Below are 16212 nucleotides of genomic sequence, written 5' to 3'. Positions count from 1 at the left end.
TTAAGAAATATATCATTTGACAAATTATATCTCGAACATAAATAAAGGAAAGAACAATGGAATTCTGGTTCCAGGTGAGATCAAAGAGGCATGCTGAAGCACGTGTCAGTCTCTCCTTGGAGAGGACGAGCGGACAGCGTGAGTCTCTCTTCGAGCGGAGGTACGAGTAGCTGCGGAAGCGGAAGTCCTACCCCTGGACACACACCGCCGCCTTCGAGAGCGTCCTCCTGCGCTTCACTCGCACCCCTAACCGCCCTTTCCAGCTTCTCACCCTCCGATGCGACGTCGCAACAGGTAAATCAACGATTGTCAAAAAAAAAAAAAAAAGAAGAAAAAAGAACTGGAGTTCTATTCTTTTTATTCGCATAAAATCAAACCCCATAAAAGATCGTGGTAGACGAAAGAGTCGCGCGTTTAAACGGGTAGAGAGCGAGGCAGGAGGGTACAAAAAGCAATGACGTGGTTCCTAATAAAGCAAACGAGTAGAACAAAACGTTATCCGTGACGGGCGTTGAAACGAAGTTCTCGTGAAAACGAGAATAAAACGATTCGATTGCACTTTATTAACAGATTAACACGTGTGTCCTTGCTCGTGTTAATGAAATTCGTCGACGAGAACTTCGTTTATTATAATCCGTGATTATATTTTTGTCGTTTAGATTACTCTCGCGATTATTCTCGATCGAATTATACAAAATTATAGCATTAAAAATTATCGTTAGCATCGATTCGTATTTCAAATTATTTCGCTGTAGCAAATTTTTTTAGTTATTAGTTAAGAAAGATAAATAGTTTACCCCGGTTATGATATATACGTTAAGCAATATTACAAGGAATATTTATCACCGATCAAGAGCATTATTTAAGAGAAATTCAAGAGTGAATCTTCATTAAAGTAAAGAATTCTCGCGTGCAAAAATTGGGGACACTTCCAAACGAGCGTTAATTGATTCAAGATTTATTCTTGAATATTTTTCACCGCTTTTGATATTAGCACTGACAGAAGTCAGGTTTGCGAAGAGGGTGAATTTCTCACGATCCAAGTGTCCCCAATTTTGTCAAGCTGCAACTGCAGGCAGTTCGGTTTCGCATCCCTTTTTTCGCTCGTGGAAACACGACTCTCCCGAGGCTCTTGATCCGAGCAAGATGTTTAGGGTGGCCAGTTTCGGCCGACATCTGGGACCGAAATCCTCGTCCATTTGAATACGAGCAAAACTTTCTACGAACACCGACGCATTGCCTCTTTCCATAGAATTTCGATCTTGTTGATATAATTGGCATATCAAGTTCGCATATCTTCATTCGCATACCTTCATTCGCGAATCATCATCGTCGATATACCGCCGCGTAGTAAATAAAAATTAGGGTCATCGCATTTAAAGCGCGAACTTTGCATTATTGCCGGCATCCTAGTTTCTATAGCTCCAGATATTAAATACACGACTGTTGAATAGCTCGGTTTTCATTGTATCTACGTTTGCCTGGCCTGTTTCGCACGAGGCCACGTCAAAGGTCGTTGCAAACGTGGTTGAATTCTTCCGTTAGCTTCTTCGAGGAGAATAATTGTGCGCCAACATCCTGGTCACAGTAGTTTGAATATTTTTGTAGTTATTTAGCGATCCCTGGAAGTCCGTATTACTCACCTCGAAGAGAGCCATAAGAGATGTTATTTAATTTACACCTTCGCGTAAGATTTTTCTACGAACTCGTGAAAAAGATGTTTCAATTTTTTCCTCTTCGGGGAGAAGATATATCGTTTTCTTCTTTCGAGTTTTCGGCGGCCTTTCGATGTGGCCTGAGTTTATATCTTCGTCCGCTTGTCCCCCAGTTTTTGTCCATGGAACCGGGAATTCTCTGTGAGAATCCCGCATGCCAAGGCGTCGCACATTGCGGACGACGACTCACAATGTGAAGTGAAAAACTATACCGCCGTAACCCTGGTGGATCCACTTAATCGCGCTTGCTCCCTGTCTACCGACCTTCGTTTCTTAATAGGTTGCTCGATATCAAATTAGAGGGATGACTGTGTCAAGTATAATCCGATCAAAATGAAAAACGCGATACGGTAGAAACGTTCTCTCCGCGTAAAATAATTCGTATCGATTTTTATGAAAATTTTTTCTAAAAATTGATATGGAAAAATCTTTTAAAGGATAACGAAAAGTTATGTTTTTCGAAGAGAAGACAGGGAGCAATGTTTCCCGGACAAAAGATGAAGAATAAACAAGTGTGCTCCGTTATAGATACCGAATGGCAGTCCGAAATATCGGCGCCGTGTGGATTACTGCATAATCGCTTCTTATGATAAGTTGTCGTCGTAGCTATTCAGTCGTCGAATAGATAACGAGTTGTACTTTGATATGTTACTCCAACTGCAATTTCTTTTTCTATATTCTTTGACCCTTGTAAGAATTCTTTTATCTTTTTTAACAGAAATTTTTCGCGTACCACTTTTCGTAATTGGAATAATTTACGATAATTTTTCTTTGATTTTTGTCTCTCTTTCTCTCTCTTTTTTTTTCTCTCGAAATTGAGAATCGAAACTATTAAAAGACTATTCCAATTTCGGTGCAACGCGATCACAGAAACATTATCGTATTGAAGATAAGATAAAGAAGCCGCGGAAGTGTCATGATCTTACGATTCCGTTTGCCGAGGAATACGTTGGAACCGGTATGTTGGAATAAAATGAAGTCTGGTCAAGTTTTTTTTTCAAAAACTTGCGTTAACTAACTGTAGAACGATCGCTGAGATGCTGTTGCGGCTTTCACTATACCACACAGCTTTACGTAACTTGGACGAATGAAATGAAAAATCGTCGGTTCGCGTGCAATGATCTCGATAATGTCAATGTCTTCTCCATTATGCAAAGTGGTACGTCATCACATCATTCTAGAAAATATGCTTGACTCTGAGCAGAAATTGTCGCTTCCAATTCTTCCAAAATTAAATTTCTTCTTTTATTCCTTCTTTTCTTACAAAATTATCGTGAAAACGTTTTTCCTTTTTTCTCGGCCATCGATAATGCGCTTTCTTCTTTCCACATAAATTTTCTATCATCCGTTCTTCGAGGTACATTCTCTTCCCATAGTATCAAAGGGTATCGAGGCGAATTAAAAACCGCAAGACTTTAAAGAAACTCGATCCTGAGGAGGATCTGGATCATACCTATCCTTGATCGATCATGGTATACGCGAAATCATGTTCCACCTTTTCGTTCCGCCTCTTCGTCCCGGACCTGTCCCTCGCGTTCTCGGACTTCGCAATATCCGGCGCGGCGGCCCGTGGTTCCGCCTTTCTTGTTTACGTGTACCCTTTATTCCAACCGGTCTCGATAAAACGTTGTTCTTCCATCGGAATGTTCGATTTTTATCGACGTCGATCGATCGACCTTCATCCTTGTGACCATTCACTCCTAGATCCTCTTTTTTCTGATTCGTCACAACAGCCTTCCTCGCTGATAAATAAATATTTGAGAGCATTTATTTTGTAATCCTTTTACTTTTTTTTTTTTTCAATTAGGGAAAGATCAATGGAGATGCTCGATCCTCTCGTCCTTATAAGTGACTATAATTATCTATTACTAGCATAGCTGTAGGATATTCCAAGGATTTGTAGACTTTTCTTTGACGATAGGTATTATAGTTTATATCAGATATTGTTTATTATATTGGGGCAATGATATTTTAGAAAAATGAATTTATAATCGTACGTCGGTAACTTTAGACTGATTAAATTCTTAGAATTTAGAACGATATCTAAAAGAAGAACAAAAATTTTTAATTAAAAGAGGGAACAAACGAAGAGACGCTTTTTCACACTATTCAGAAACTGATCTCACTTTCAACACGACTAACTTTTCTTCACGAATTTCTTGCCGCTCTGGGTAATAGCATTGTCTTCGAAACAATAATCAAAGTAGTAGTCCTTGCGCAACCAGATCTCCAATTGTCTTTTCATAAAGAAAAACTGAGTTTGAAGGAAGGAAAAGATCGAGGAAGAAAAAGATCTCGTGTCTTTCCCATCGATTGATCTCGAAGTGTGTAATAAATTGTTGTTCGATTATAACGTGCTGGGTCGCCCGCATGATATGGGAAGATGAACCAGAGCCTGGAGAAAAAAACCTCGTCACGTCTGGGCGAAGAATTTTTTTTTCTTCTACAAAAGCCGGTAGAAAGAGTGACAATACCCCATAATCAGGATACAAACGATTCCTTGACCGGTTCCAAGGATGCTCCTCTTACAGAATGCATCGTATAATCAACAAAGTTATGTCCTCCGCTAGAAGTCATCTTTTTTATTTTTTTTTTCTTTATGTATCCGCCCGAACGACGGACTGGGCACATATTCACACGATCAGAAAACTGGAGTACGAGGAGTAGAGGGGTTGTTCCTCGTTCCACGGTCTCCACGTTGATTTATTATCATGCTAATGAGTTTATGGAACGCTGCCTATTATGTAATAGTATTAAGTGGCGCTTTCCAACGACGAGGGAATGTTATTACGTCACGGTGTAGGAAAGCGTAATCGTTGCAATCGTTCCTTATCGAGGGTTACCGTTATCGAAGAAGGAAAACAACCCTTTAACTGGATTATTTTACTCGAATAATCGAATCGAGATGGAATTTGACGATTGTTGGAAGGAGAGAGACAGTGGATGGATCTCAAACGTAAATTTTCCACGCTCGAGTTTTATTTATTGCTAAACCGTCGAATGCAAGGTGTGACGTCTGATCGATTCGAGCCTCGTTCGAAAAAACACAATGAAATTACCGATCGATCCTTTCGATGCATACAATTTTTAGAATCGTCTGAAATATTTAGAAAGAAAGTCACGCAAGAAGATGCCGTCCCTCTCATCCATCGCGTATAATTATAGGTCATTATCCGCCTCTAAGTAAGAGGAACAACTCGCGAGGAATGAACTCTTCCGTTCGAGCGCATCAGGGACAAGGGATTTTTTTAAACGAGTGCCACCTCTTAAAGAAAACACTCTAACAAAAACATGGTTGACATGTGTGAAGGAAGAAATATCGAGGGAGGATAGAAGGTTTTTTCCAATGTTTCATGGATGGATTAGAACTCGCGCAACATTTTTCCACTCGAATATTCGATGCATAGTTGCGCTTATTTTCATTGACAATCCAAACTTTAGAAGAAACATATGTACGCGTATTCGGCAAAGCTGTTGGCAATAAATCGTGAAACGAACGAATCCGGAGATAACTTGGAGAAGGAGAGCAGTCGAGCGATTAAACGGATGGAATTCTCGTGCAATCTCGATCCGTTTCGTTTCTTTCGAGTGTTAAAACTTTCTCGAGATAAGGCCCGATTCATTCGCGGTTAAACGTATAAAATGTTGCGAGACTTCCGTCATCCTTCAATTAGTATACCGAGAATCGGTGATTCGGCTTCCGTCGAGATAACCGACCGGCTATCGATCATCGAACACAAATAAGAACGTCTTCTTGTCGTTTATCTGAACTGTACAGCCTCTTCCAGTGCCACCCTTTTCTTCCGTTATCTGTGCCGTTCACCCGTTTTTCCTCGAACTGCTCGCGTATCGGTGGAAAGAGGACAATCTGAAGATTGGCGCCAGTCAGAAGAATCACTGTAATGCACCACACTTTAAATAATTCGTTATTTATTCAAAATAGAAAATCTCATTCTCGTCTCTGCTGCGATCCTTGAATCGCTCTTTCTATTATCGTTATTATTATTAATTCTTTTAACATCATACGTTTAAGTATCTTTTTACTTCATCGAAATAAGAAGATAAAAATTCGTAAAGTTTAACAATCGATACTTCGAGGTTTTTTTCTAATTTGTAGAGGAAAAGAAGAAAATGAAAGTCGACGATGTTTTGAATCGAATGAAAGACAAGGTAATCGTTCATTGTCAAGTCGATGCTAATTTCGAATCGCATTGAAAGGAATACCTCGTAATCGAGGATCGTGGGCGAACGTTTGACATTCAGATCTCGGGATCGTTCGTTTTATTAGCGTAAACCGATCCGGTCGTTACCTCGTTCCCGGCTTATTAATCGTCACGGTTGATTCCGCCACTTCTGCTCGGTTTCAATGCCAGATGCGAATTCGGGATTGAAACCGTGTCCCTTATTATACCGCCGTCACATCCGCGATTTAACGTTTGAGCCGATCGTTCCAGCCGGAATTCGTTGCTTAACGCGCACGACAATCGCCGAATTACGCAACGTCGTGTGACGCACCTTTCAACTACGTTTCTCGGACAAAATCGACGGTAATGAGTTTTATCACGGGGCGAATTCTCTTCACGAACGATGACGAGGTCGATTAAGAAATTCGCTGCGTGATTCCATCATTTCATTTTTCTACTTTCGATAACTTTCGATTGCATTATGAGTGTAAGATTATCGATAGAAATATAAATAGAAATTGCACAGTGTCACCAGATCCGCTTATCCGCGCTGGATATCCCCAATATAAAGGAAATGATGGTATATTTGCCAGTATTGAATCACTAGAATCATCAAACGATAGAATTTATTCGAAGGCAAAGGAGAGAGAGTTCATTGATTTTGCCTCTCTTAAAATGTAATTCGAAAGATATAATTCGAAATCATGCTTGTTCGAAACGAAAGTAAGAAGTGGAACAAACGGACGAAGAGAACGTGAAAGGGTTTCTCCAACTGGGATACCTAAGAATCGTATTTTATTACCGCTCCTTTTCTCCTCGTAAATCTTAGTGTCCCGCAGGGACACCGGCACGTTGCAAAATCGTATCGTCGGTCAGCTCTGGATTCAAGGCCGTGCACAAGAAACTTCGATTACGAGTACAAAGACGTCGTACGTTCGATCGAGACTCGCGACCCATTCATGAGCATCACCGTGCGAATTCTTTAAGCATGAATGTTGGCTGGGATTGGTCACAAGTTGCCGGTGAAAGCATTCACCGGCAACCTATTCACACACGTGGTCAAACGAGTATGCGAAACTGCTCTTGACTGGCTGTATCGAGAATCAGCAGTGCCGCTTGTGACGCATGGCGAGCAATTAGGCTACTATTTCTCGTTGTTTATTGCGTCGTAACGGGATTAATCATCGTATCAGTTTCCCCGACAACGTAATTTAATCTCGAAAAATTGCAATTTTTTTTTTTCGTTACAGTATTATAAAATCGAAAAAAGAAAAAAATATTCGGCAATACAGTATTTCGCAATACATAATTACACGTATTCGCTTTCTCTTTCTCAAAAGTGGAAAAACGAGCTACTTTCCACGATTTCTTGGGAAACACCTACAGAGTGCATAACTTATCACCCGGATAACTATAATCCCCGTCACCGTACCCTCAGATTTGCCCACATGTACGCACTGTTCACGTCTCGAGCACGTGCCAACTAGCTGATAGCATGGGTCGTGGTGTGCACGTCGGTGCAAAGGCGCCAAAAGGTCTTGTGACACGAGGAATTCGCGTTACAAGACAATTGCGTGGATCGCGCTTATCCGTTCTTGATTCTTTCAACAAGCTTTCAACAATCGATCGATTGCTGCGTCCAACATCTAAATTGTTCGTTAAAGCTCTGCTAAAAAGAAATTTCCAAGAATTGTTCTCGAATATCTCGATTTTGGATTAATATATCGGAATTTTTCATTTTTCATTCCTTTCTCAATCTTCTTACGCAATTCCTTTTGGCCGTATTGAATTCTCGTATGTACTACACCTTACTATCGAAAACCTTTTTGTTCGATGGATTGTCGTTCCATCGATCGACATCTGTTCGAATAGTAACAATTGCGGTTCCAGTGCAGATGGCCGCGCTTCGTGTTCCTACGAACGTCGAACAATCATCGATTGCGACACTTAACATTCTTCCTGCATCGCTCTTGCTTTGCACCCTTTATGGATCGAATAATGATACCCTCGGTGGTTGGCACGATATTCGAAGCGAGGAAGAAGGTGGGACCGCCATGCGTGGTCAAATATACCGCGCGTGAAACATGTTTCTGCGTGTCATTCCTCTTTGTGATAGGTGTCCGGTAGCTTAGGAAAGTTTGCTCGACTTTACTCCACATCGATAGATCGAAACAGGATAACAACAATGGAATTATTTAATATTTCGCGAATGGGAAGAGATTTCGATCGAGACTTTGATGAAAGCAGTTCATTCATGGTTGGTACTCCGTACAATTTGGCACTGACAATGTACAATAAAGGCTTTCAGTAGTTCCATCGAAGATATGTTACAAATTTGTACCTTCTAACTTTTTTTTAAATATTCTCGGAAAGTAAATCTTTTACTTTTCCTCCAGTGTCTTTCGACATTTTAGAATTTCGAAAATTTTGGAGAAATTTAGAGTCATCTGTTAACACATTTCACTTCGTTATTTAGCAAATGTTTTTTAAAACATTTATTCATCAATAAATCGAAACAGAAATGTGTGCTATGCTCGAAATTTGTTAAAATTTTCATTCCAAAGAGAGTTTACCATCGTAAATAGAATCTAATCGTTTCTACAAAATACTCGGAGTGTCCTCACGCGTAGAATATAATACGAATTCCCTTCCGGAATCGTGCATGAGATAAAAATTTCGAGAAGTTTCGTGTTACCTACTCAACCGCAACACTTAATCATTCCGTCCATTCAAGTTATATATATATATACATACGATTCTTCTTTTCGTCGCTGCACACACGCTCTCGTTAACCTCTCGTATATATTTAAAATCGCAATGAAAACCATGGTGTATACGAGAGAAGAACCGCAAAAGTGTTACGATTTCTCGAGTCAATGGATAATTCGATGGTGTTATGCGTGCATAATTTCACCAAGATTCCATTGTAACTGTATATATATATATAATAACACGGCTTTCACCCCTCCCCCATGTTATGTTATGACTCGAGATAATGGAGATTTATCATCTTCTTCTATTTGCAAAAGATTTTTCTATCTTCGTCATTCACGTTCCCTCTTCGAACAGACGTCCCTAATAATTGCCTCGGTTTATACGTTTCCCTGACTACGGCTCAATAAATTCTCATTAATTATCAGGGGTCATGGAAGCCGCGCACAATAACGGGGAGCGTCTCGATTATATCGTTTTCTCTATGGACGAGATTTTGCGTGGTGTAACCGGCACAGATCTTCCTTCATCATTGGGAAATAGTAATGGAAACGGGGTACGGAGATCGCGGCTCGATCGAGCCCCGACCATCTGGCGCACAGTGCTCCCATTCACTCTTTCTTTCGTGAATTCTCCTCTCCCCCTCGTCCACTCCCCGTTGTCGTCGCTCTCTCTTATGCCCCCCTCCTCCCCTTTTACCGCCTTTGTGCTCTGTTCGCAGTGGTCCCTCGTTTTATATCTTCGCGCGATATCAACCGAGCCGACGTCGTCAACGCTCGTCTGATAATCGTGTTTGCCTTATGGCGAGTCTGAATCACTGAATCCCGCGAGAAGATAAACTCTCGACGCGAGTTTTCGTCAAATTTTTCTTCGCCGAAGAAAACTGTGACTTTTCGAGCTTTGGAATTTTTGAATTTTTATTTTAGAAAAACTCTATACGGGATAGATACTGCTTCCAGATCGGTCCCCGCGTTAGTTAAACTCCCTTGCCATTAACCTAGATCCTAGGTTTTAAATCTAGACTTCGATTTATCACTGTTTTAAAAGTCTACACGCATTTTTTAGTGGACGTAATAATATCTTAAGTATTCGGTTCAAAAGTTTATCTTAATGGAAGTTTCACTACATTCTTCGTACCAAATGATATTATTCTTTTTTTCTTTTTTTTTTTTTTATACAAGAAGAATCTTGTCTTATCGGTGCACGAGAAAAATCCTGATTTTGTTGTATGAGTAGGTTTGATGCAAATCATCCTTCGGTATGAATCACTTTGATCGCGCGCTAATTAGTCTATTACGAAACGTGTATGAGTCATTGTAACAAAGGGACAAGAGGCGGAAACCACATTGATGAGATGCATAGGATGGTATCGATTCGGAGAATACAGGCTGCTCGAACCGCTAACCGGACGGAAAACCGAATGGTAAAGTCGGAAATATGTACGCAAAATGATATTATTTGTGGTCCTCCTTTCTTCGTATTTCTCAAAAATCGACGCGAAAGCCCGTAACTTCGACTTCCGCTTGCAAAAAAATTTCGAACTTTACTTTCCTAATTCACTTTTACTTTCCCGATATTCGACGATCGAGAAATACGCTGTAAGAATAAATAAATACGAGGAAGGAACGTGGATAATTTTTAATTTTATTTAATTTTAATCAAAGGATTAATCACTGCATGAAATTTCAATTTAAATTTAAAATATTCGTTTAAGAGGGAAGGACGAAGTGGCAAGTGTTGACGTTAGTAGCCGCATTGTTTCCACACGCAACGAGTGGATTAAGGGAGCTCGCGCGATGGCCGGCCGGCCAGCGCACAGGATCGTTAAGGCGCGCTCGCGCGCGCTCGTTGAAACGCGTAAACGGTTGTGATACACGCTGCAGTAGCGTACGTGTTACGATGTATTATGAGTTAAACAACGTAATGATAGGCACGGCGCCAGTAACGCGGCGTATCTCTTGCGTGCCATGTAACGGGTGTCTCGAAACACGCGAGCTCCACGCGAGCTCGCCCCGAGTCTCTCGTGGACAATCGTCGAAAGTATCTTTTTTTCCACCGTCATTCGTTTCCACCGTCTCTTATTACTCCCGACCGGTTATAAATACCGTTACCACGATTTTATGCGTTAGCGATAGATGAAGTTCAAAGTTTTCCATTGTTCTTGGGAGTCGTTTATACACACGCGAGTGATAAAATTAATTGAAAGCTTAAGATTAAAATTATATTTGAACACGTACGATGTTGGACGACGTATGTTGCAAGATATAAACGGAAGAATATCATCGTACGCGAAAAATGACGGAATGATCAGGGCGGATCACAATTTCTCACAAAATCCATGCTGGGAGCTTCTTATCGCCGTGTTACCACGATTTCAACCTTACCCACGACTACTACTTGTGACGAAAGAGTTAAAGCACGGACACGAAACTTCCGGTGCAATGAACCCCGCACCGTTGAAGTAACGCGCGGCGTTGTTACGACACCAATATTAGTTTTACGACCAGCTTCTGGAAATAGATCGATGAAACCGTACGTCATCGAACGGTTGTTCGACAGCCTATGTTTAGTGGGCACAGTTGAAAGAGCGCAGAATGCACCTGCAACGCACCCTCCACCCACGAGGGGTTATAACACAGAGTCCAAAGGGACGTGACCGATCGTGGCAATATTCTCGCTTCCTTTTCCTCGGCCTATCTCAACTTGCTGGATAAATAGAGTCGTTCTATTTTTAAGGGAAATATTGGGAAATACGATCTCTTCATATTCAATAACGATCGCCAGCTTAAATATTTTTTCGCGAATTAGCGAAAATTGGAGAAATATTTCATTTGTTCGAAATCTTGTGGATTGAATGAGGGTTCGAGAGTCGAAACTCTCCATTAATCGAGGGCAGAAAGATATTTTGGAATCGTCAATTTAGAAAAAGTTGGAATGTCGTCGAAACGTATCGTTAACAGCTGTTTTTCGGTCTTAGTGACATAGTGTGACGACTTATTGACACTTGGTCAAGTGAAGTCAAGAGGACGGGTTAAACGAGCGTCATTGCTCGTTTATTTTCGACTTATTGGCAATAATCTCGTGCATCGTTAACGAAGCGGGGATTCCCCCTTGGCGCGAAAATCTACTTCGATTAATTTCCACCACGGAGGAAACGATCGATCGAGGGAGAATGAAATTATGGAAAATGGTAACTTTCGATACTCGCATACATTTCGCGGTGAGTGCCTAAGTTTTGCATTATTCATGAAAAGAACCACCTTCGTTCCAGATAACCCTACCCAAGCCGACGACCTTATCGCCTTATGGTCGCGGCAATTCCAGTCAGGTGTATGCATTGTGTATGCACCGAACGGAAGGGCGATTTTACGGGCCAGGTTTGAAGGGATCCAGAGGGATGGAGGAAACAGGGTGATTATGTACATAGATAAAAATAAGGGAACATTTTTCGTTTTCGTTTCTATTTTCTTTCTGGCTACGTGAAAAACACGTTGATTTGAACAAAATTATACGTCAAATTTTTCAATTTATCGCGTAATTTGGTGTAATTTCGGTATGTATAATTTTAAATGATCCACGATTTCGATTTGAACGAATCAAGATCGAATATTTTTTGGAATCTTATACTTCTAAATAATGATGAGATAAAATAATTTTTCTATTCCTCTATCGAACAATGTCCCGAATTTAATTATTTCTATTCTATTCGAGGAATTTCGAATCGCGTTTGATTTAAAAAATTTTAGATGAAGATACATCGGGGAGAGGTGAAGGATGTGAAACAATTTCACAACATTTGACGAAATACGAAATACGGCGAGTGAAAAATTCTGTTGAAACGAGATTAGAATCGTACTTACCTCGAGTTAATGCTAGAATCGTATTGTCACCCTTCCACGGTCCACGAACCGGATGTAAGCGTTCCGTGCGTGCTGGTTGTACCCGCTAATAATCGCGCGCGTGTTGGTGGTAACGGGGGACTTAAAGTTGGTCGAGTTGTTCTCGTTTAAAACAATCAGCAGCAGAGGAAGGACCAATTATACGGACCTGCGACCGTCTGTCACCGACCTCCTGTTCTCTTAATATCGTAGATCAGAGAGCACTAGTAAATATAAACAAGATGAACAGAAGAGGAGGAGGAGGAGGAGGAGGAGGAAGAAGAAGAAGAAAAGAATCGCCCTCCATCAATCACGGATGCAATTCGAGGATAAAATTCTGGGAAATAATGTCGATTCAACGTCACGAATCCCCTTTAACGAAATAATACCTTCAATTAAAACCCTACTTTCTCGAGAATCAATCCCCCCATAGATCCGTCGCGAGGATATAAATGATCCAGAGGATAGATAAACAAGATAATAATCTCACCTATTAAAAACGTAAGCCATAAACCGAACAAAGGGAAAAAAATTTAAGAGTTTCTATCTGGCTTTTAAGAGAGAAAGAGAGAAAAAGAAAAAACAGAGAAAAAATATTCTTGCGAATAAAGGGGTAATTTCGACCAATGAATCTTTTGCACATCTCGTCTAATGTATGATTAACGTGGAAGTAAAAGTTAAACAAGAAAGTTGGACACGCTTACGTGTGCAATTAGTCACCGTAAAAGATTTAATACTGGGTCATTCGTTTCTGGTAAACATCGACAGGATACTATTTTCAATTGGAACAATTACACATGCGCGCACACGCGTGATTAGAACGTAAATCACTCCGAGATGTTGTTACACATTCTCTCTGCCCGTTTCTAAAAGAGAGTCGAACGAATTTAAAGCCCGACTTCCGAGCTGGATTCACGATTTAATTTATCCGGCCATTAAGTCCTCGCGACCCACAAATCTCGCTTCGACGATTGTCGTTCCTTAATTCGGATGAGAACGGAACTGAGCGGATGGAAAAGAAAAAGAAAAAAAAAGAGAATGTGGAAAGCGACGAGAATAGATCCGTTTTAGGCCTGTTTTCACCTGTGTCGACGCGCGTGAAAATCTGATGCGAGATTCCCTCCTTAATTGCTCACAGTTTCTTCTCTCCTCGAGAATTCCTTCTCCGTAGCGACAATTAGTTTCACGTCTGCCCTCGCTCGCGTGGCGCGCGACCGACGTTTTAATTGGACGTATCAAGTGGGCTTATTTCTCGAAGAGCGGTGCTAGAGGTTCGTCAGACGTTTTACAGAGTAGAAGCACGCGTCTCGAGACCACATCGCATCGACGGAAGAGCTTGCGTACTCGTATTCGTTGGGAGCAGATCGCTACTTGAAAAGTGGAGGAGGAGGAGAAAGAGGAGGAGGAGGAGGAGGAGGTCGAACAGCCGCGTCCACTGCTCTCCACGGCTCTCGACCTCTCGAAGTGGACGCGAAGTCCGGGAGAGTCCCGTGTAAACAACAGCTGCGCTGATTTCCTGCCCGATGACTACTGTATGCTATATATATATATTAAAATATCGATTTCGATCGTGACGCGGAAGATCCCTCGCCCGGGCAATCTTGATGGAGTTTTACAAGTGGAACAAATGAAACAATCAGGTTCAACAATACGCGCGAAGAACGATTCCTCGGCATAAACCGTTTTCTGCGGTTCGTTGCGCGAAGCGTTTATTGGATTCATTATCTCCAATTATACAGTTACCGAAGCAAAAAATTGGCGCAACAACGCCGGAGAGAAACAGGATTGAATTACGATACGATGTTAGAAGCGTTGCAGCAATTTTTTAACTCCATCTTTCGATTTCTCGGGTAGCGTTTATGTCGATAATTTCTACGGTTATTCCCGGCCAATGGCCTATCTAAATATAAAACGAAAAAAGTCGATCCCATCAAGGATGCATTAACTCACGATTCAACGATTCAGAATGGCGGATCCAGACTCGCGGTGTCCATCAGCCGAGGAATCATTATCAACGAGCATGCATCCCGTTGCAGTTTTGCTTTCATCTCGTGCCAACGAGCCTTCGAATCCTCGGCCGCCATATGGCTGGAGAGAAAAAGTATCGGTAGGAAGGAAGTTTTCCAGCATGACCGTATTATGTTCCAAAGAACATATTGGGAGGAAGAGGATGGACGACGAGAGGGCGGTGCGTGCACGTGAAAGCGGGCACGCGATGAGGGCACGTGCCCTATATTCTTGAAGAGAGAGAAAGAGAGAGAGAAGTTCTTTTGTGGAAGCGCCGGAAACGGGTGTCAATTGTCAGCCACTTGGACGTGCATCACCGGACATTGTCGTTCTCCAGAGGCTGAATTCGAGAACGTCACGGCCCGTGTGGTCCTACGCGAATAATCGCACGACGATATGGATATATCCTTTCGCGAATAATCGCACTCAGAGCTACTTGTTGACACTTGGTTTCCGTAGAAAAGAAAATCTCGAATTAGAGAAAATTTAGGGAATTACGATGAATTATCTTGAGAATCCAAACTCTCGTTATTTAATTTTGGGAAGGGTTCGATCTTGCAACGCGTCTTTTCCAAAATTCTTTCGATTACTTAAAATTGATATTAATTAGGTATCTAAGAGAGCGCATCTCACAATCGACCGAATCGAAAGAATTTCTTATGACGATAGGAATCGTGCATAATCGGCTCACGTGCGCGTTAATCAATTGAAATGAGTGAGGGGGAGGGATCGGTTTGAAATTCAAGTCTCGTTTTCTCGTGTGGTTTCGAGTCTCGCCGCGTAATTTCACTTACTCCTCGGACACTTACTCTTTAATGAAACGTCGTTCGGTCGTCGATCCGCGATAAGGATGCTTGGCGTGCCACGAGGAATGGTTCATCGCATAGCATGGCGAACGCTTTCTGCGGTTGCCATTTGTCGAAACGGTATTCGACTGCATCGTTAGAGATTCGCTCTCGTTTTATACCTAATAATCGTCCGTGACGAGACGTTAATTAATCGTCTCTATGCGCTCCACGGATCGAGAAGCCCGAGCTCCATAAGACACAGGGATACGTGCGTCAATCTGGAAAATGTAGCGCAAAAAAAAAAACGTCTGATTGACGGCGAGATTACTTGCTACAGCCCATTTTACCACTTTCGTTTATTCACGTATGCTCGTTACATATTCCCTCAGAGATTGAATTTCTTCTTTTGGTACGATACATTTTGCGGCGAACATCGAACATCGTGTTTCTCATCGATGAGATTTTCCGTTATAACCAGTATTTGCACTGGTTAGACATTTATAGATTATTTTGTTTATCGAAACTATAGACGTTCATCCATTCTCGGTTCTACTACTAGTTGAGAGAAGAATGTTTTATACATACCATACGAAATGTTGAACTTGAAATATTCCCGTTAACCAAACAGTTTTATAATTATTCTGTGCGTAGCTGTTCAAGCTCCGATCTGTTCAATGTAAATCTACTAAAAATATTCGTTTCTACTTTGCTATTATTTTCAAAGATTTGAAAAGAAATGCTTGGATTCTTAAAATATTCATTTCGAAGCTCGTGGACGCACAGTGTCCGTAATTGCAACGTCCGACGACAGCACGAAACGCTTGCCTCCGTTAATGCAAGTGACAGTGATTGACCCTCGCGAGAAATTCTCGACCTCGCCACGCGAGCTCCCGATTGACCCTGTTGCGCCTCTTTTTCCGGGACAGAA

At 41.5% G+C, this 16212-nt stretch overlaps 1 protein-coding gene and 1 long non-coding RNA gene across 4 annotated transcripts in view; one reads left to right on the top strand and one right to left on the bottom strand.

The window, feature by feature from the left end:
- Positions 1–16212, top strand: part of LOC107996187 (uncharacterized) — a 36086-nt gene that overhangs the window by 1568 nt on the left and 18306 nt on the right. The window contains exons 1-2 of one of the 3 annotated variants that reach the window (XM_028665911.2): positions 11777–11801; positions 11883–12022. In XM_028665911.2, the coding sequence (XP_028521712.2) occupies positions 11792–11801; positions 11883–12022 (150 nt within the window). In that variant the 5' untranslated portion in view covers positions 11777–11791. Of the gene's footprint in view, positions 1–74; positions 295–10528; positions 12023–16212 lie in introns of those variants that run through there. The other 2 variants (XM_017054116.3, XM_028665910.2) reach the window with 2 other exon arrangements.
- LOC133667172 (uncharacterized) lies at positions 1154–1800 on the bottom strand. Its single transcript, XR_009832397.1, has 2 exons — positions 1644–1800; positions 1154–1578 (listed from the first exon to the last, which is right to left on the bottom strand). It is a non-coding gene; the product is annotated as an uncharacterized LOC133667172 (long non-coding RNA).

Source organism: Apis cerana, linkage group LG13 (genome assembly GCF_029169275.1).
Source record: "Apis cerana isolate GH-2021 linkage group LG13, AcerK_1.0, whole genome shotgun sequence".
NCBI lineage: Eukaryota > Metazoa > Arthropoda > Insecta > Hymenoptera > Apidae > Apis > Apis cerana.
This window is presented reverse-complemented; position numbering and strand designations above follow the sequence as displayed.